Genomic DNA, 22,158 nt, shown 5'->3' with positions numbered 1-22,158 from the left:
ACGTTGGAGCTGAGAATGTGCTCCGCCCTCAACGTCATAACGTTTGACGCTAGGGCGGGGCCCACAGACTGTGATTTTGTGTGGCTTCAGAGCTTCAAACTTACGAACCTGGCTTCAGTGATGTCAGTGCAAATAGAACGTTGAGGGTGAGTTTTATATATCTAGATTAGCAGCAGATGAGAATTCCTGCAAGCAGGTACTCAGGAATCACAGCTGTTTTGCAGGTCATCATAGCAGGTGACAGCACAATTAAAAAAGGTAATCCTAGCAGGTAAATCACAACAATTAGCAGAAGTTGCAGAAATGGCAAGAACCTTCCTTTCTGTCTGCCCCAGGGCTGCGAGATTACAGACACTGGCTCTGGAGTCCTGAGGCTCTGCACTTGCTCACACCCAGATGCACAAAGGTCCCTGTAAAGAGAAAGGGAAATGGGACGTGATTTATTGTCTTTCTGTATTTTTTGCAACTGCATTCAAGCGGTTTACATAGAGGTACTTATTTGTACCTGGGGCAATGGAGCTGCAGTGGGAATTGAACCCAGTTCCCCAGGATCAAAGTCCACTACACTAACTACTAGGCTACTCCTCCAATTGCTCTGTACTTCCACCTTGGTAAAATTTTTCGATTTGGAAATACAGAGGGATTCCCAAAGCGAATTGCATGCAAATGAGCTGCTCGCAAAAGCAGCAAGCAGCTCAATGGTGGGAAAGCCAGTCAGTCAGCTGAGCATGCACAGAACAGCCAATCCTAAGCGTGGCTGTTCTGGGCATGCTCAGAGCAGCGCTTGTATACGGCTTTCATATATGCAAAGAAGCTGCGTGCATGCATAGGAGCCAACTTTTCAAAATGATTGGGGGTGCTGAAATTTTTTTTTTTTTTTTTTTTTTTTTTTTACTGGTGGTGCATTCCCCCCTCTCCCCTCCATTCATATCCAGCAATTCTCTCTCCCCTGCCCTCTCCTCCATTCATATCCAGCAATTCTCCTCTCTCCCCTCCCCTCTCATCCATGACCAGCGAATTCTGCTCTCTCCCCTGCCCTCCCCTTCCTCCATCCATGTCTAACAAGTCTCATCTCTCCCCTGCCCTCTCTTCCATGTCTAGCGGTTTCTCTTCTCTTCCCTCCCGTCCATGTCCAGCGATTTCTCCTCTCTCTCCCCTCCCCTCCATGTCCAGTAATTCGCCCCAAACACCACCTGCCCCTTTTCAGCCTCCCTCTCCTCTGAGTTCCAGGCTCCCCTCTCCTGCGAGTGCCAGTCCCAACCCCAGCCCGACCTCTTCTCCCACAACAGTCCTCCGTCCTCGCCTTCCTGCCGCCCAGAATTTAAACTCATCTTACCTTACTCGGTCTCGGCAGTAGTGAAAGGCAAGCAGGCTTGGCTTCAGCCTTCCCTTCTCTCTCAGCTCTGGTCCCGCCCTCGCGGAAACAGGAAATGAGGGCTGGACCAGAGCTGAGAGAGAAGGGAAGGCTGAAGCCGAGCCTGCTCGCCTTTCACTGCTGCTGGGACCCGAGGTAAGATGAGTTTTAAATTCTGGGTAGCAGAAAGGCGAGGACGGAGGACTGTTGAGGGAAAAGAGTGCTCGAGCACCCATGGAGTTGGCGCCTATGCATGTATGAAAGCTGGTTTAGCCTTTTTTTTTCTTCTATTTTTTGGGGGTGTCCTCGGGGGGTGTACTTCCAGGGCTGGAGCAGCAGCTGACGGGCAACCAGTGTTTGGACTCTGGTGTCTTCCCTGCCTCCCCGCCGCCGGAAAAAAGCGGCACCCGCCTCCGGGGGGGGGGGGGGGGAAGACAGCCCTGTACCATTCTCATGTGGAAAAGTCTTTTACAATTTTGTTGAAAATGCTGTTGCTCGTCACAGAAAGGTCCGTTGGAGGAAAAAACGTACCAGGACTCAAGTAAGCAGCGATCTTTGACAATAAGCGTTGTTACAGCAAAAGCCCAGATGAAAGTCCTAAGCCCCCAAATTCAGTGGTACCAAACCGGGCAGTGCCGCTCAGTATCACCTCTGACAGCTCACAAAGAAAGTGGGCAGGTCAGGGGTGGGACAAGGAGGTGTCTGGGGTAATGTGGGTACCAGCAATATTCAGCTGTCCTAAATTAGGCTGCTTTATTTAACCCCCCCCCCCCCCGAGCTCCTTACAAAGCCCACTCCTTCCCTGCCCCAGTCAGCCACAGTGCAGGCAGCACCCCCCTGAATATAATTAATTATGAGACCTCGTCAATAATCAGGAGGACACTGGGATTAGGGGAATATGAGAAATTAGCTCTCAAAGTCTTTTTATTAATTACTCACCAAAAGCAGGAATAACACAAGATCATCAAGGTGCATAAATCAGTCATTTCATTTCTCATATTGGGAGGGCAGCACTCCGTGACACACAACAGGTGCCTTCACAGTTTACTGTATTCTCCGACTGACTTAACAAATTGCCAGTGTTTATACTTTTCTTCTGTCATTATTTTCTGTTAGCCTATACATTTGGCCACCTGCAATTTCATCATAATTGGCACATACATCCAATTATGACCAAGGCCCAGATGCAGTGGCGTAGCCAAGGGTGGGCCAGGCCCACCCACTTTGGGCTCAGGCCCACCCAGTAGCAGCACACCTATGCTGATTCTCTAGCCCCATCAGCTGAAAACTCCCAACTACTGTCCCTCCTGCATACTTTGTAAATAGCAGATGGCATGCAGGTGAGACAAGGAGAGACCAAATCACCTGTGGGACAGGAAGGGGTTCTTCTGCCCACCCATCTTGAGTCCAGGCCCACCCAAAGTTGGGTGTCTGGCTACGCCCCTGCCCAGATGCACTAAACTTAACGAGCCTTTAACGAGCAAGTAGTAAACCGTAGCATGCACCAAATGCCATTTTCCGATCACGGTAGCAGCTAACGAAAACGAAATTCAAATCATTATAATGAGCTGCACTACCGTTGCAAGGCTATTATAATGAGATGCACTAACGTTTACCGATTGCCCTTACCATGGAAACCCTAACGTGAGGTCTGCACCTCTCGTTAGGCTGGGGCTGCTGTGGGAAAACAAAAAAAAACAAGCTGCGTGTCCAAAGTGTTCCTGACGAGCACTGCTTTCTTTTTTCCTTTCCGACGCCGCCCCCCCTGCCTGAGGTCACTGCTCCCCCTCCCCCTTGCATTGAAATGAGAGCTTTCCGCAGCCCCAGACCCCCACCCGAGGTCGCCGCCGCTCCCCCCTCCCTTGAAATGACAGCTTCCCCGCCATTCTCCGCACCCCCACCACCACCCCTGAGGTCGTCACTGCCGCCGCTCCCCCCTCCACTCACCCCCCTCCGTCTGCCACCAGGCCTGCCTCTCACCTCCGTGTGAAGGCACTGCACCGGCTGCAGCAGGCAACCACAGCTGATTGCCTCTCTTTGGACTTCCCTCCTTTCCTCCCTGGCCCGCCCTCGTCTAAGTTACTTACGTCAGACAAGGGCGGGCCAGGGAGGAAAGGAGGGAAGTCCGAAGAGAGGCGATCATCTGTTGCCTGCTGCAGCCGGTGCAACACCTTCACACGGAGGTGAGAGGTGCTGTGAGGGCTCGGTGGCAGGCGGGGGGAGGGGGGGAGCGGCGGCGATGACCTCAGGGGGTCGGTGGGGGCAGGGCCACAGGGGTGCAGAGGATGGCGGGAAAGCAGTCATTTCAATGCAGGGGGGAGGGGGAGCGGCGGCGACCTCAAGGGGGGGGCAAAGGACGTCCATAGGTCCTTTTTTTTGTTTGTTGTTTTTTTGACGTCCTTGGCATGCGCAGAGCAGCCAGCATAATGCTTGGCTGCTCTGCGCATACTCTACCGGCCGATTCTCCGACTGTTTTACGAGGGATTAGAGAATGCAAGTGAGCTGCAATGAGCAGCTCGTTTGCATTCCCTTTCCTTGATGCATTGCCGTTCCCTACCGATTCGCTATGGAATCGGTAAGGGAAGGGCTCTTTATGTGGGGTTAGTGCATCTGCCTCCAAGTTTCAACCTTAGTCAGTTTGCTTATCTCTAAGCTTTGCTCAGCCCCCCCTCTAAATTCAACTTTTCTGCACCTGGCCTTATCTTTGCCCAATTATCTCTTATCGAAGTTTCTCAAAAATGCCTATGTCCAGCTGTATGTTACACAAGCCTTGTCAACTTTGTAACTCTGCCAAGCTTCTTCAGGCTGTCACATTTCTTCTAGTGAAATATCAGGTCTGACAGATCCCATGATTTTACAGGCCTAGTTTGCTAGAAAGCCTGAACCTGTTTTTCACTGTAGCCAATTTGTGACAGTTATCTACACCCCACCCCCCCCAGGCCTACCTTATGTTCCTGGTGGTCCATGGGGTCGTTGGGGGCAAGAGCAGCCTTTCATGGTAGGTCACAGTACTTTGTGTAAAATTGTGAGGCTGCCATGAGAGACTGCGGTAACCATTTCCTTCTAGCAGCTGCAAGGGATTAGGAGCAAGTGGGTTTTGCTCCTGCCCCCAACAACCCTACAGGTCACCAGGGACAAAAGGTAGGCCCAGGGGAGGCTGCCTATACTGCGGGGGGGGGGGGGGGGGGGGGAGATCAGTCTTTGCTGCAGGCTGAGGAGGGGGGGTTGTAATGGACTCGGGGTGGGGGGGGGGATTAAAACAAGGAAACAAAAAGTTATATGTGTGCCGGCTGATGTTCAGCCAGGGCCCGCATAACTCTCTTATGCGGGCCCCAGCTGTATATTGGTCAGGCTTACATAAGCTCCGGCAGACTGTCCTCCAACATTTATTCTCCGCTATTCAGCGCCTGTGCCCGGACATAGCCCGGCACTGAATATTGAGGACTAATTCAGCCAACAACGGTAAGCGTTTAAAAAAACGCTGACTGCCGCTGACTGAATATTGGGGAAAATATGACCAGGAGTTAAAATATACTATAATATAGAGGTGCTGAACATGAATTATACTATTACTAAGGAGCCCTCAGTGAAATGTGGTATGAAGCTGTGCATCTCAAAGGTTGAACAATTACATAATCTATAGATCTGGAAAACAAAAAAAGTAGAATAGGAAATAAAAAGGAAACTAGACCCAGCAGCAAGAAGACTAAATATATAGAGGCCCTTTCACAGAGCGGCAGTAAGCCCAACCAGGAGCATAGCCAGACTTCGGCGGGAGGGGGGGCCAGAGCCTGAGGTGAGGTTATTCAACTAAATTAACTGGATAACAGACTGAATTGCCACTACCCAGGCAAGTTCTGTCTTATCCAGATAGTGTCGCTGAATATGCAGACATTTTTTGATCGCCACAGCTGGTGTTTAAAAAAGTCACTGACCGTGGTAGCTGAATATTGATCGGACAGTTTTCATGAGCCTTGTTACTTTATTATGCCTGCCTATATAAGGAATGTCACATCCAGGGGCGTAGCCAGACACCCAATTTTGGGTGGGCCTGGGCCAAGATGGGTGGGCAGAAGAACTCCACCTTGTCACACAAGTGATTTGGTCTCTCCCTCTCTCGCTTGTTTATCATATGGTCTCTCAAACATCCCCCCCCCCCCCCCCCCCGCATATCTTTTAAATAGCAGATTTCACCAGCAGCGAGCAGCATCTAATACACACTGCTCATGTTGGCCCCACAGCATATATCAGTTGCTGCTCGCTGCAGGCAAAGATCTGCTATTTACAAGGTATGCAGGAGGGACAGTTTTGGGGAGTTTTCAGCTGGTAGGGCTTGGGAATCCCTGCCAGCCACATCATAGGTGTGCTGCTACTAGATGGGCCTCAGCCCAAAGTGGGTGGGCCTGGGCCCACCCGGGCCCACCCTTGGCTACGCCACTGGTCACATCAAACATGAATACGTATAACCACTTTCAGTTCTGTAATATAGAATTTGTATCTTACTCTTGTTTTCTATGCTGGCTGTGAACCATTTGTCTGTAAATGGCATACCTAGGTTGGCTGCCACCCAGGGCAGGTCGTTGCTATGCCCCCCTCAATGCATCACCCATTCCCTTCTCCCCCCCCAATGAAGCACATCATCCTCACCACATGGGGGGTGCATGGAGCAGTTGCTCCGCCGGTCCTCTGCCCTGGAAGTAATATCAGAGGAGGCAGGGAAATGGCGGAGCCGACAGCCACGCGACTGCTCCTTGCACCCCCTTGCTGCCTGCACCCGTGGTGGACTGCCCCCACCACCCCACCCTTGGTACGCTACTGCCTGGCCTCACTGAGGGCCAGATGCACTAAGGTCCTCAGAAGAGCCCTTCCCTTACCGATTCCATAGCGAATCTGTAGGGAATGGCCATGCATCAATGAAACGGAATGCAAATAAGCTGCTCATTGTAGCTCACTTGCATTCTCTATTCCCTCGGAAGCCAGTCGGCCGGTCGAGCATGCGCAAAGCAGCCAAGCGTTATGCTGGCTGCTCTGCGCATGCCAAGGATGTCCTTTATGGACGGCCTTCAATATAAAAAAAAAAAAAAAGGACGTCTCTGACGAGCAGCCAAGGATGTCCTTTATGGACGCCCTTCACTGAACTCCCCCCCCCCCCCCCAAAGGACATCTCTGACGAACAGGGCCCAAGAAATGAACTGCAAAACGCCCCTCCTTTGTTCTTCGCAGACCCACGAGAGTTAAAACTGCAGCAGCCTGGCAACGTTATGCAGCACGGATAAGAAGGGGCTCTGCTCTTCTGAGCACTTGTACGGTTTTTTTTTTCATTTCCGATTCCCTCACAGCAGCCCCAACGAGAGGTGCAGACCTCCCATTAGGTTTTCCACGGTAAGGGGATCGGAAAACGGTAGTGCATCTCATTATAATAGTTTGCATTCCGTTTTCATTAGCCGCTACCGTGACAGGAAAATGCCCTTTTGTGCATGTCTCCGTTTTACTACTTGTGCGCTAAACTGGCTAGAACCAATTTAAAACCCATGTTGCTGGTCGTTAGGTTTAGTGCATTTGCCCCTTAATCTCTCATCTTTAGGTCTGAGTTCACTTCTCTTTAGCTGTTCCTGTGTTAAGTTTTTATTGACTGCTGAAGTAACTCTTCATATGTTTTGTGGGTTTTTTGCCAACTATTTTTCCTTGTTTGCTTGTATGATTTTTTTAAATACGTTTTCTCTTGTTTTGCAAATTCACCTGCTCCTTTCTCCATGGGTGCAGGTGGATTCTCACTGAAAACTTCTACTTGTCAGAACAAATGTTCAGGTTTAAGAATGGAGTTCATTATGACTGTTCAAGATTCTATTTCAGTACTTTTGGGCATATGGATCTGCTGATGCTCCGTAAGGTATCATTTTATACACCCATACCACCTTCAGGTCCAGGGTTGCAGAGTCTCAGCATATACTTGTTTTTCTATTGCTGATGGGCATCCTTACTTTTAAATGGTCAATATATTTCTGGGGTCAGCCTACAATTCCACAGTTATATGAGAGTGCAGACATTCCAAGTTGATTGATGCTTTTTAATTTGTTCCATGATATTAAAGTACTTTTCAATATCAGTTTCAGTGTTATGTAGTAGTCTATCATTTTCTCAATACACCGTTCTGCTCAAGTATCCTTATGCCACTCACTTCGGCCAGAGAGATGTTTTCAATATAAAGAGTTTTCTTTAAGGAAGATTCCTTTAGTGCATTTGTCCAGACCAAATGTCACCCTTATGTCATCTAAGAAACTCTTCAATACTCGGAGTTTTCCATTTAGTGATACTCACAGGAGCTGTACAGTGCTAACTTTGTATTTACTGTTGTAGATAATATATTGGTGGGTTATTAAATATCTCTACGGTTAAGGCTAAATCCACCATCCAAGGAGTAAATAACACTGCTCAATGGTTTCAGTGCTAGACAAAATAAGGATGGTGACAGGGAATCCCTCTGAAATACTTCTTCCTGGATTTTGATATTAGGGATGGCAGGTTAATCATAATTTGTGTGGAATGTAATCTGCCACATTTTCATGGTAAACTTGATGTAATCAATCAATCCAGAGTTAGCTCCATATAATTTCACAGTAATTTATTATCCTATTGAAAGTTTTATTTTAGTCAATCTACATTATAATAAAGTCAGTGGCGTACTAAGGGGGGGGGGGCGGTCCGCCCCGGGTGCACGCCTCTGGTGGGGTGCCGCACGCCGGTCAGTGTCTTTGGTTTCCATGCTCCCTCTGCCCCGGAACAGGAAGTAACCTGTTCCGGGGCAGAGGGAGCATGGAAACCAACGACGCTGACCGGAGCGCAGCACCCCCCAGCAGCGTGCACCCGGGGGGGGGGTTCTTTCGCTGTGGTGGGGGGGTGTCCCTTCGCCGGGGGGGGGGGGGTGCATCGGCGATCCGCCCCGGGTGTCAGCACCCCTCGGAACGCCACTGAATAAAGTTTTGATTTTTGTAACAGCTGGTCCTGATGGTTTTATTTAGCATTAATTGTTCATTGGTTCCATAGTTTCCCTCTTATTGCCCTTCTGTTGTATCATCATATTACAGTAGTCTAGGAAGCGTCTACTATATGGGGAATATAGCCATTTTCAAAACAGAAAAACATCTATCTTTTTTATACAAAAATGGCTATTGTGAGGAGCCCAGGAGAAGGGGCTGGAAAGTCTGTAGGGAAAAGGGCCAGGGAGGTAAACCTTGCCCGGAAACCGCAGGAGACTACAGGTCCCAAAGGCCCCGGCATAGATTGCCCTCCCCTCATAGAAAGAGCCGTCTTTCCTCTTCCTCTGAGAGGCAAGAAGACTACAGTTCCCAGCAGTCCCTAGATAGAGCACCTGACCCGGCCAGGAGGAGTGTTCAGCACTACAATCCCCAGGTTTCTAAGGGGAAGGAGGGTGATTGGCTAGTGAGGTCTAATCAGGAGGATATGATGCAGCTGGGGGAGAGACCGGAGGAGGAAACCATGGACTGGCAACCCTTAGAGGAAGGACAGGGGATTCCTCAGGAGTCAACTGTGGATCAGGAACCTATAGATGTCTTGGCCCTGGCCAAGGTGAAAGGGGAACAATTGAAAGGGCTCATAGCAGCCTTGCTCTCTAGCTTGGTGCGGGGGGGGGGGGGGGGGGAGAAAAGAACCCACTAGAAGGCTCAGCCCTGACCTTTGTGGGAGGATACTGGGAGTTTGGTGCTGGTATAGATATGGGAGGGGGTCCCTTCAGCCTCTGCTAATTCAAAGGAGGAGGGGTAAAGGAATAAAGGGTTGAAGCTGAATGCAGTAGAACTCTTCTGTATCCAAATTAACTCTGATTGAAGCTGCAAACAGGTGAACTGTTCTGTATCTAGATGGACTCTGGCTGAAGCTGAAAGCAACAGCACTGCTCCTTATGTTTATTGAGAACAACAACAGTTGTACATGTTATACAATGAAAGGTATCCAATCAAAGATCAATGTATACTTCAAAGCAGCTTGTTAACATTTACTTTTTGTTCCCCCCACCCTCCCCCCCTCCTCTTCCCATCCCCTCTCCCCCCCCCCCTTTCCTCCCCTCAAGCTATGAACAAAACCAACTTCAATCAGTGCTACCCTCCGTAGGATATATCGCTCAAGGTATTGAGATTAAGAAAAACTCTTCCTCATGAGGCAGTAGATTAAAAGCACAACCGGCTGCCTAGGGCCTTGTTTCTTATAGCCCTACGTCTAGCATCTCCACCTTTTACATGAGTCATACAGCTTTATTGTTCACATCAACACCCTTAAAGGCTAAACCAGTCCCCATATGAACAGTTGTCGACGATGTATGTCTCAGCATCGTCCCCCCTCCTCTTCCTTCCCTCCCCTTCCTCTCCCTCCCCCCAGTACTTCTCCCTACTTCACCATTCGCTCTTATCTCCACAGTCATACCCATTCACTCCAACTCATTCAATACCTGACTTCTAACTCTGGGCGCCACTACGTTCAGATATGCTGTCCAAATTTTTATGAAATGTTTCCTTCTTTTGGGAGTAAATCGCGCACCTCTGGCCTCCCACATCATAAGCGCATGCAGTTTATTCCTCCAATACCAGTAGGAGGGCGGTATGTCCATTAACCAATGATTCAGTATGCATTTCTTCCCCACAATGCAAGACTTACTCAGAAATAGCTTCTCCTCTTTTGTTCCCCGTGCCCACACTCTTGGGAGCTAAACATGATTCGTTCAAAAGTGAACTGTATTCTACACCCCATAATCCTTGATACAACCGGGCAAGAGCTGTCCAGAACCCCGAATTCGCTGACACTGCCACAATCCATGTGCCAAAGAAGGCATGGCCCCTCCACACTTCCTGCATCTACGGCCTCCACTATCCCTGCATGCCATGCTTGCTTACCCGAGAAGTATGCTCTATGTATTGTTCTAAAATGACATTCTTGTAGTTCTGCACTATGCACTACTCCTGTCGTCCCTTTTAGTGCTGTTATCACCTTCTCCATAGCAAGTGAACTTCCCAGCTCTTGCTCCCATCTCCCCACTACCCTCCTTGACATCTTTGGTGGGTTTTAATTCCCTCAGCGCCTTGTGGAACCAGGAGATTGATGTTTGCCCTATTGCATCCCCTTTCAGGAAATCCCCTAACCTTCTTCCCAAAATCCAATGTGAGTGCAGATCTGGGCAAGCTTCTGAAATAATGTTCCAGTTGTAAATAGGCCAATCTCGCCAATGAGCCTCCTGCGCACCTCCTTTCAAACTCCCCATAGGGCAGCAGCGACCCATCCACCTGAAGAAAACTCTCCAGTAATGTCACTCCCTCTCGCTCCATGTCTTTAAAGACTCGGCTTTCCCTGCCCGCCGGGAAATCTACATTCCCCACTATCGTTAACAGGACACTGGCCTCTGGGTCTTTGCCCCCAGAGACCCAACAGCATCCTCCAGGCGTATCGCAGAGGTTGTAGAAGCACACTATCCTGGAAAGGAATTGGTATCTTCACTTTCCTGGTGTGTAATAAGCAATTTAAAGACCATGGTCGAGAGAAGGCTTTGGGAGGAGGATGTCAAAGAGGGTGTATATCTCGACTATATAGAGCGTTGGGATCATACTATAATCCACTAGTATATTACACCCAAAGGTGGGAAAAAGCTTTAAAGATAAGCTATGATACCAAAAAGTGGGATAAGGCACTGATGTATATGCTAAGAGTTTCCATCTCTAGTTCCCTAGTGGAAAGTGGATATAAATGTTGTATCATGGTATATGACTCCTCACAAAATAGCAAAAATGTATAAGAAAGGCAACGGGTGGTGCTGGAGGGGGTGTAAGGAGAAGGGTGATATGACTCACATATGGTGGACATGCCCCAAGGCACAGGAGTATTGGTTGAAGCTAATTCAGACGCTAGGAAAAATCATAGGGAAACCATATGACTTTAAGGCTGAGACGTGCCTATTACATTTTCAACCAGCAGCCATTTCATCGACAGCACATCGGCTATTCTCGGTGTGGCTGGTCGCAGGGAAGATTGCATTGGCGTCGGCGTGGAATCAACCCACGATGCCACCAGTGATAAAGGTGATACACAAGATGGATTATCTCTATCAAATGTCCAAAATGACTGCAATAAAGGCAGGACGGATTACACAATTCTACAAGCAGTGGGACAAGTATACAGCATGGAGACTGGCAGCTGGCGTGGATTTGGACGCACCCAAACTTATAGTAACTCCTTAATATGGAACTAGGACAAAACAGCACCATGTAGACATAACGGTCATTATCAATATTATGTGTTGGGGGGGGAGGGAGTAGAGGATTGAACACGCAGGAGATTGGTTCAAATGTTGGTATTAGCATCTGTTCTCTGTATGTTAAAAAAGTAATAAAAATACTTTAAAAAAAAAAAAAAAAAAAAGACCATGGTCGAAACAAAGCTTGTTCCCAACCTATGTCAGTATATGTTGTCGAGTGCAAGACCCAATCTCGCAAGTGTCTAGCCATGCAAGCCCAGTTATAATCTTTAAATCAGGCATTCCTAATCCACCTTCTCGTTGAGACACCATATACATACTTCCACTTCATTTTCGGTTTTTTCCCTGCCCAGCAAACACCATGCTATGTGCCTCTGCAGAATTTCAGATCCCTGACCAGCAGCTTGATAGGCAAGATCTGCAACATGTACAGCCATTTCGGGAATATGACCATGCGATATAAATGTATTCTCCCTAGAAAAGACAGCGGCAAGGAGACCCAAGCTGCTAATTGTGCTTTAGTTTCCCCAATTAATCGTGGGACATTGATTTTATATAAATTGCCGGGTCCATCGACAGTTGCACTCCCAAATACTTAAATTCCATGTGCGCCTGGCGAATCTTTGACCTACTCCAAATCTCTGGATTCTACCCCCGCACTGACTAGGGCTTCTGATTTCTCTAGATCAGTTTGAAGCCCGCAAAATCCCCGTATTCCCCTATACTTTCCAACAACCGGGTCAATGATGTCTTCGGCTCCGTTATCAACGCCAGTAAATCATCTGCAAATGCTGCGGTTTTAAATTCCTGATCCAGGATCCGAACACCTTTAATTTCTACATTGCTGTTAATTTCCCGCAATAGCGGGTCCGGGTCAATACAAACAGCAGCGGCGAAAGCGGGCATCCCTGCCTGGTGCCCCGCCTTATATCAAACCAGTCTGAGAATAAGCCATTAACACTAACTCGCGCCTTAGGATCCGTATATAACGTAATTTACAGCTTTTTCGAAAAACCTTTTATGCCATAGGCCGTTAAGATCTCAAACAGAAAAGCCCCAGTCCACTCTGTCAAAGGCCTTTTCGGCATCAAAGCTTATTAACATGGCTTGCAAACCTTCCATCCCTCGCTCTCTCCAGTGCCCCAAGTATTCGTCTCAGATTCCTAACCACTTTTCGGTCTTTCACGAAACCCACCTGTGATTCTTCCAGCAATGACGGCAAAAACCGGGCTAGTCTATTCGCCAGAATCTTAGCTAAAAATTTCGTCTCCGAGTTCAGCAAAGAAATAGGTCGGTACGATTCCGGTAAGTGTGCCTGCTTATGTGGCTTCAGTATTACCGTAATATTAGCCTTATTCATATGTTCAGGCATCTGCCCCCTTCTAACCACTTCATTGAATACTTCTGCCAGACTTCGTCCAATTCCTGGTCTAAGTAATTTATAAAATTCATTACTAAGGCCATCCGGCCCAGGTGTCTTCCCCAGGGAGCTCTGCTGCACTACCCAATCTACTTCATCTTCTGATATTTCTGCATTTAAAATCTTAGGTCTGCAGTTTCCAATTTTGGTATCTCCACACTGCCCAGATATGTTGCACTCGGGGTCACCACTTCTGCTTGCCGTTTATACAACTGCTCGTAAAAGTGCCTAAAGATCTCCGCTATCGCACTATCCGTGTGTTTCAACTCTTTTTGGCCATTAACTAGTGATAGCACTTTTCTGGACCCACCTGTCTTTTCAATAGTCTAGCCAGAAAACTCCCCCCTTTGTTAGCAAATTTATATAATTGATATTTGTAGTACATTGCAGACTTTTGCGCTGTCTGCTGCAGCAGTTTCATTTAAGGTTTGCTGCGCCTCTAATAACCGGGCTCCTCGCTTCTGGTGTCTGAGTGTGGCCATATTCTCTCCTTAAGGTTGTTACCCTCTTCTCCCATCTCAATACTTCTCGCTTTCGTACCTTCTTTGGAACTATTATAGGCTATTGTCTCCCCTCTGAGAACCGCCTTTGCAGCTTCCCAAAAAAAGCACCGGATCATTCCTAGGGCCCGTCATTTTCCCCTTGATACTGTTCCCATCTAGCCTTAATGTGTAAACTGAAACTGCCTATCTCGATAGAGGTATGTCGGGAAACGCCAAGAGAAATTTCTCTGCGCGCTGTTATCCAGTCGCATCTCCATCAGTACCCAGGCATGGTCAGAAACAACTATTGGTCCTATCTCAGCCCTATGCACTTGTGTAACAGTTCCCTTGCAATCAATATATAATCAATACGGGACAGTGTGGAGTGGGCTCTGGACAGGGGCGTGTAATCTTTTCCAAAGGGTGCAAGGGTTCTCCCAGACATCTATCACATCCAGCGCCTCTCTAGCAACCCAACCCCCTTGGCCCCTGGACAGCTCCCTCCCCGTCGGCCCGATCTGTCCAGTAGCGGGTTCTCTGACCTCATTGAAATCACCACCCACCACTAAACGGCTTTCTCCCATGTCCTGCATTCTGCGCAAGAGCGTCTTATAAAACACCTTCTCAAAAAGTATTGGGTGCATATATATTGCATATCAACATTGGTTGCCTCTCTATCTCCAGAGCCACCAGAACATACCGCCCTCTAGTGTCTTTTACAGTTTTCCGTATTTTTCACATGCAGCCCCTTACGAATCAAATTATCACTCCTCCTTTCCCTCATACTGCCGGGGAATCTATGACCTCACCCACCCACCATCTCTTTAGCTTCTCATGCTCTATATGTGTCAAGTGCGTTTCTTGTAGGAGGGCTATTGTCGTTTTCTGGTCATTAAGGACCTTCAAGATTTTTTGTCTCTTTATTGGTGAGTGAATGCCCCCCACATTCCAAGTCACAATCTTTACACATGTCATCCCTGTATATTAATGTGTGACTCCCATTCTGCTTTCCACTTTTTATACACCCCGGAGGTGTCCCAGCCTCCACTTCCCGGGTTCAATTCTTTGTCTACATTTCGCCCACCATTATTCGCAATCAGCCATATCTTTCTTACATACATCTCATTCACCCACATTCGCCCATTCTTTTTCCCTCCCTTCTTCCCCTTGAACCCTTCCCCCCCTCTCCCCCCCCAGTATACTTTACCCCCAACATGCCCAAGGGCAAGTGAGCTTCCGTGTCCCCAGGATTAGGACACTCTCTTATTGTTCTGAGGGCTACAACCCTCTGATGTCCTTGACCAGTGAACAGTCTGCGCACAACTGCAACCAGAAATCCTTTTGGCTCGCAACGGCGAGTCACCATCAACGTGTGTGTTAATCAACGCAAAGTCTCCTCCATGTTTCTGCTGTCTTTAACCCCCATCTCTCTGTCGGGCCTTTCATCGTGACCTGCTATTTCGGTGTTCACTCAGCCCATGTTTTCTCCAGGTGCTCCTCCTTCTGCTCCTTTCAGTTTGTTCACAAAATCTTTAGCCTCCCTCACTGATTCAAAGAAGACTGCTTGGCCATTATGAATCACCTTCAATCTTGCTGGGTATAGGAGGCTAAACTTATACTTAAGATCAAACAAAGCTGAGCAAATGGGGGCAAAGTCCCTTCTGGCTGTAGATACTTTTTGCGAGTAGTCTTGGAAACATAAAAAATTTTTTCCCTGGTATTCCAATTTCTGCCCTGCTCTCAGGCTCTGCAGAATCTCCATCTTGTGAGCATAGTTCAGGATCTTTAAGATGGTCACCCGTGGTCTCTCTGTATTGTCCCGTCTGGGTCCCAGCCGGTGTGCCCGCTCTATTCTCAGCTTGCCTTCCAGATCTGGCTGTTCCAACGCTCCCGGCAGCCATTTTTCCAGAAAAGCACTCAGATTTTTTTCCCCCAAACTCTCTGGGAGTCCCACTAGTCTCAAATTGTTCCTCCTAGAGCGGTTCTCAAGATCTTCCAGCTTCGCTTCTAGCTCTCCCAACCTACGGGTCATTTTCGGGTGCTCCTCTGCTACTTTCCGGATCTCCTCCTCCGCCTGCCCCACTCGCTGTTGTACCTCATGCAACTCAGTCATCAGCGTGGTTTGCCTCTCTTCCATGCCGTCCAGCTTATCTATAATCAGTTGCATTTTATGATCGATCGTCTGCTCCACTGCCGCCTTCACTTCCTCAGTGATCTCCGCGGCCCAAAGCGAACTAGGCGAGGGCGAGTCAGGCGCTCCTCTATCCGCCATTTTGTTTTCTCCGGGGCGTGCTCGATCTTTGGGCTCTTTCCGCCCTATTTTCGCCGCCATGGCTCGCGGTTTTCAACTGTTTGGTTCTCGCCTGTGCAAGGCACCTTCCCGCTTTCAGATAAGCGTTTTATTTTCGTTTAGGACGCTGTTTACGAGTGCGGATCACTTCGTGTCCCGGAGTAGCTTCACCTTCCGCCTCTCTACTCCATTCCCCAACCGGAAGTCTCAGCACTGCTCCTTATATATACAATATATCAATGGACTCTGATTAGTGTTGGAGCTGAGGAGCTGGGGATGCATATGTGGATGTGGGTTTGTTATGAACTTTGGGGTTTTACCATGAACCTTGCTATAGGGGAAGGAATGATCTGACATCTGTGGGGGTTTTCTTCCAACTATTAGTGATTGGATTCCGCCTAAGGACTATATGGACTGATTTATGGGGCAGGAGGAAAACCTAGGTAAAGGACACTATATTGAACCTGGGGGGGGGGGGGGGGGGGTTGCTACTACGCTAGGCAAACGTCTACATAAGTGTAGAGATAAGTGGGTAAGTTGGTGGTTGACGCGACTGAAGGCATCCTACAAACGAGCTGTTCTAACAGCGGGAAATATATCCTGATTGTTTATTCCATATCCTTGTCAACTAATCATTTTGCTGACCTATAGGAGTCCCTTGACCCCTGATGCAGGCGTCTGTACGCCGAAACACGGCCCGTGTCGGGTCTTCATCATAAATAAAGGACTACATTTTTCTCAATCATGAAGGCCCAGTGTTTGCTTTGTTTGTCTGTTTGGTTACATTCAAGAAAAACATCAAAAATCCGATACAGTCAGATAATTAGTTATAACATTTAACATATTAGGAACAATTGTGTGTTTGTCATGGAGCTAGGCTACAGTATTGCTTCGGTTGAGACGGCAACATTAGTTTACTGTCTTCTGATAAGATATGTACTTCATAGAAAAGCCTTCAGTAATTTACGGAATCAATATCTTATTTTTTGCTGAATCTTTTTCTCAGTAATTTTTGTTAGATTCTTGCTCTTGATTCTCAATTCCTAGATATTTGCATACTTCTTATTGAAGTTCAGAGAGATTTCTACAGTTTTGCTCAGCTCTCCTCTGTCTTAGCACTTTTGCCCAGGCCAAAATGAATTCTGATGCTATCTGAAAAGCTTTTCACTATATTCCGAGTTTTTCTAATTGTTTCTCACTAGAGTTATAGTGCTTGAGATCACCCTACAAAGAGTAGGTGTGATGTTACCAGTGAATCATTAGTATCTTTAAGATTAAGGCTAAATCCCAAATAGATCCTCTGGTGTTTTGCTATTTGGGTTATTTTATAAAAAACACTAGTAAAAAAGCCCCGTTTCTGATGCAAATGAAACGGGGGCTAGCAAGGTTTTCTTCTGTGTGCATGTGGGAGTGTGTGTGTCCCTGCCCACTCTCCCTTCCCCTGTGCTGTCTGTCCTCTCTGTCCCCTCCCCCCTCGGAGTCGAGTCCTTCAGTGTTAAGTTTCCTGCTGTGCTGTGTTTGTGTTACAGAGATAGTGAGTGTTTCTGCCCTCTCTCCCCTCCCCCCTCTGAGTCCTTCACTGTTACAGAGAGAGCGATTTGATTTCGTGCTTTGCTGTGTTTTCCTCCACTGTTTGTGTTAAGAGAGAGCGAGGGCAGGGCAGACACTCATGGGGAAACCGGATATCTCTCCCCCTTCACACTTCCGGCTGGAGGCTTCATTTAGAACCTTGGTGGTGCCTTTTATATATAGAGATTTGCCAGACTCGTACATGCAAAATAGTTTCTCTTTGAGGGCAACGTCTCCAAATAGGTTAGTTTTGCATGTATCACGGCAATAATGAAACCTATATCTAAGCCTGGGTACATGGAGCATGATCTCAATATTTAAAGTTTACTTTAATGCTTGCCGCTAGCAAACTCTCTTTGCATACCCTCTATACTGAAATATAAGGTTTGTGGTTTAATAGTATGGTATATTATCTCCAGACGATCAATTATTTGTTTTTAGCCCTCTTAACTTTTTCATTCATTTCTGTGGTTTATCTCATAAGTACATAAGTATTGCCATACTGGGAAAGACCAAAGGTCCATCAAGCCCAGCATCCTGTTTCCAACAGTGGCCAATCCAGGGCACAAATACCTGGCAAGATCCCAAAAAAGTACAAAACATTTTATACTGCTTATCCCAGAAATAGTGGATTTTCCCCAAGTCCATTTAATAACGGTCTATGGACTTTTCCTTTAGGAAGCTGTCCAAACCCTTTTTAAACTCCGCTAAGCTAACCGCCTTTACCACATTCTCTGGCAACGAATTCCAGAGTTTAATTACACGTTGAGTGAAGAAAAAATTTCTCCAATTCGTTTTAAATTTACTACATTGTAGCTTCATCGCATGCTCCCTAGTCCTAGTATTTTTGGAAAGCGTAAACAGACGCTTCACATCTACCCGTTCAATTCCACTCATTATTTTATAGACCTCTATCATCTCCCCGCCTTTTCTCCAAGCTGAAGAGCCCTAGCCGCTTTAGCCTTTCCTCATAGGGAAGTCTTCCCATCCCTTTATCATTTTCGTCGCCCTTCTCTGAACTTTTCTAATTCCACTATATCTTTTTTGAGATGCGGCGACCAGAATTGAACACAATATTTGAGGTGCGGATGCACCATGGAGCGATACAAAGGCATTATAACATCCTCATTTTTGTTTTCCATTCCTTTCCTAATAATACCTATCATTCTATTTGCTTTCTTAGCCGCAGCAGCACACAGAGCAGAACGTTTCAACAGCGACGACACCTAGATCCCTTTCTTGGTCGGTGACTCCTAACGTGGAACCTTGCATGACGTAGCTATAATTCGGGTTCCTCTTTCCCACATGCATCACTTTGCACTTGCTTACATTAAACGTCATCTGTCATTTAGACACACAGTCTCCCAGTCTCGTAAGGTCCTCTTGTAATTTTTCACAATCCTCCCGCGATTTAACTACTACTACTACTATTATTTATCATTTCTATAGCGCTACAAGGCATATGCAGCGCTGTACACCATACACAAAAGACAGTCCCTGCTCAAAGAGCTTACAACCTAGATAAGACAGGCAAACAGACTTGGACTTGAAAATGGCCAAAGATGGGGCTAGACGCATAGGCTCGGGAAGTAGAGGAGAAGATTTAACAACTTTCAATAACTTTGTCATCAGCAAATTTAATTACCTCACTAGTTACTCCCATCTCTAGGTCATTTATAAATATGTTAAAAAGCAGCGGTCCCAGCACAGAGCCCTGGGAACCCCACTAACTACCCTTCTCCATTGAGAATACTGACCATTTAACCCTACTCTCTGTTTTCTATCTTTTAACCAGTTTTTAATCCACAATAGGACACTACCTCCTATCCCATGAGTCTCCAATTTCCTCTGGAGTCTTTCATGAGGTACTTTGTCAAACACCTTCTGAAAATCCAGATACACAATATCAACCGGCTCCCCTTTATCCACATGTTTGTTCACCCCCTTCAAAGAAATGTAGTAGATTGGTGAGGCAAGATTTTCCGTCACTAAATCCATGTTGTCTTTGTCTCATTAATCCATGCTTTTGAATATGCTCTGTAATTTTGTTCTTAATAATAGCCTCTACCATTTTGCCCGGCACCGACGTCAGACTCACCGGTCCTATAATTTCCCGGATCTCCTCTGGAACTTTTTTTAAAAAGCGGTGTTACATTGGCCACCCTCCAATCTTCCAGTACCAATCTCCTGCTGCATTAGGCCCCTGAGTGGTGTAGAACAGTAGAAGTGAAATTGAATTTGTCAAAAAATACAAAGATAGGGAACACTCAATGAAATTACATAGAAATACTTGTAATACAAAGAGGAGGAAATATTTTTCTCACTCAAAAAATAGTTAAGCTCTGGAACTCGCTGCCGGAGTGGTTAGTGTATCGGGTTTAAAAAAAGGTTTGGACAAGTTCCTGGAGGAAAACTCCATAGTCTGCTATTGAGACAGACATGAGGAAGCCACTGCAAGCCCTGGGATTGGTAGCATGGAATGTTGCTACTCTTTAGGATTCCGGAACGTTGTTACTAACTGGGTTTGTGTCAGGTGCTTGTGACCTGGATTGGCCACTGTTGGATACTGGGCTGGATGGACCATTGGTCTGAACCAGTATGGCTATTCTTATGTTCATGAAACAAATTCAACCACAGCCTCAAGCTGCATGAAAAATGTTATCTTCTCTTGAAGGGTTTTAAATTATTACTACTATCACCCTTAGCCCTAACACCTTTTCCTCATCAGCAGGGCAACTCTTCAGCCAGTATGCAGTGTTCCTGTTATTCTTACCTCACTTCTGAGATTTAAATTTCTTATGATGAGGTCATGGAATGATGATTATCAGCACGATTTCGGGAGAGAAACATGTACTCTCCCCCCTCAGAAATGAACAGCTGCTCATCTCTGCAGACCACCCTCGCTCCCAAAATGGATCTTTGGTGGGTTCTTAGATTTGAACTGTCCGTTAAACCTCTTACCACACTCTGGGCACTTAAATGGTTTTCTCTCCCGTGTGGAATCCCTGGTGAGTTTTTAAATTTGAATCTCATTAAAACTTTTACCACACTCTAAACATGAAAATGGTTTCTCTCCGTATGGATCCTCTGGTGTCGTGTTAAATGTGATTTCTTATTAAAACTTTTTCCACACTCTAGACATTTAATGGTTTTTCCCCCGTATGGATCCTTTGGTGGGTTTTTAAATATGAACTATCATTAAAGCTTTTACCACATTCTGGGCATTTAAATGGTTTTTTCCCCTGTATGGATCCTCCGATGGGTTTTTTAAACATGATTTCTCACTGAACCCTTTACCACACTCTGAACAAATGAATGGCTTTTCTCCTGTATGAATTCTCTGGTGAGTTTTTAAATTTGATTTCTGATTAAAACTTTTACCACACTCTGGACATGTATAAGGCTTCTCTCCCGTATGGAATCGCTGATGTTTTTTTAAATGCGATTTCCACATAAACTTTTACCACACTCTAGCACACTTACATGGTTTCTCACCCAGATGGTACCGCTGATGAGATTTTAATTGTGTTCTCTGATTAAAGCAGTTACCACACTGTGGACAGGTAATGGTTTCTCTCCTGTATGGATCGTCTTATCGTGTACTTTTAAATTGTATTTCCAGACTGAAACTTTTTCTACAAGCTGTTACATGAAAATGGTTTCTGTTTTATATGGGTCACTCGCGTGCCCTTAGATCTGAATTTGGTTTGAACCTTGTGCCACATTTAGGATATCTGAATGCTTTATTCCCTTATGGAATTTCTGGTGCGTTTTTAAATTGATTTCTCATTAAATTTTCACTACAATCAGGATGTATAAGTGGTTTCTCTTGAGGATAGTGTCTCAAAATGTGAATCCTCTGATGTTGTCTTAAGTGCAGTCTTTGACTGAAGCCTTCACTGCAAGCTTTCTGGCCTCTATGCTTTTTTAGATACGATGTGAACTGAAGATTTTTCCACATTCTGCACATTGAAACAGTTTCTGCCTAACGTATTTGAGATGGTGAGAGATAAGTTGGTCTTTTTCTGGCACTATTTTCTTCTGACTTTGTACAAATGGATAACTTTTCTTCTGTATCTATGTGGGCTTTAGTGGCGATTATCACGTTACCAGAATTACTGTCCATCTTTCTCCTGATTTCTGCAGGGATTTCTCTTTCCTCGCTTGTGTCCGAATCTCGCTTCCAGCCTCTTCGTCCCTCTGATCTCACGATAAACATTTCTTTGTCTTTCTGTGGGAGCGTCCTGTGGGTCTCCTGATTTTCAGCACTTCCCTTATGATGCTTCTTATTTTCATGATAGTTCCCATAGCCTGCAAATAGGAGAGAATGTACAGACATTATTTCATAGGTTGGTAGCACAGGAAAGGTTCTGGGGCTGAACGTGCAAAGGAGAACTAGGGGCTTGTGTTTTACTCAAACAAATAGATTTTGGAAGGAAATTGAATTTTAGACAGATAATTAATGGGGGTGATATAGAATTTCTTGTTTCATTAAAAAGTTGTCCTAAATTAGGGAGGCGTGGCCTAAGGTTAGTACAGTGGGCTTTGAACCTGCCAACCTGGGTTCTATTCCCACTGCAGCTCCTTGTGACCTTGGGCAAGTCACTTAACCTTCCATTGCTCCAGGTACAAAAACTTAGATTGTGAGCCCTCTAGGGACAGAGAAAGTACCTGTTTATAATGTGTACATTATAGTAGCGCTATAGAAATGATGAGTAGTAGTACATGATGGACATTCTGTATTATTAGTGCTAGAGGACTGGGAATGGCAGGCTAAGGAATCAGCCA

General features: G+C 46.4%; 1 protein-coding gene across 2 annotated transcripts in view; it reads right to left on the bottom strand.

Annotated features, from left to right (window-relative positions):
• Window positions 1-330: 330 nt before the first annotated feature.
• Window positions 331-22,158, bottom strand: part of LOC115463787 (zinc finger protein 707-like) — a 50,449-nt gene continuing 28,621 nt past the window's right edge. Inside the window, exons 4-5 of one of the 2 annotated variants that reach the window (XM_030194567.1) lie at window positions 21,481-21,681; window positions 331-410 (exon numbers count right to left, since the gene is read on the bottom strand). In XM_030194567.1, coding sequence (XP_030050427.1) covers window positions 346-410; window positions 21,481-21,681 — 266 coding nt within the window. In that variant the 3' untranslated portion in view covers window positions 331-345. Of the gene's footprint in view, window positions 411-19,833; window positions 21,682-22,158 lie in introns of those variants that run through there. The other variant, XM_030194559.1, reaches the window with a different exon arrangement.

The sequence above is a fragment of the Microcaecilia unicolor genome, chromosome 1 (genome assembly GCF_901765095.1).
Source record: "Microcaecilia unicolor chromosome 1, aMicUni1.1, whole genome shotgun sequence".
In the NCBI taxonomy this organism is placed as follows: Eukaryota; Metazoa; Chordata; class Amphibia; order Gymnophiona; family Siphonopidae; genus Microcaecilia; species Microcaecilia unicolor.
The sequence above is the reverse complement of the archived record's forward strand: the minus strand, read 5'-3'. Positions and strand labels throughout refer to the sequence as shown.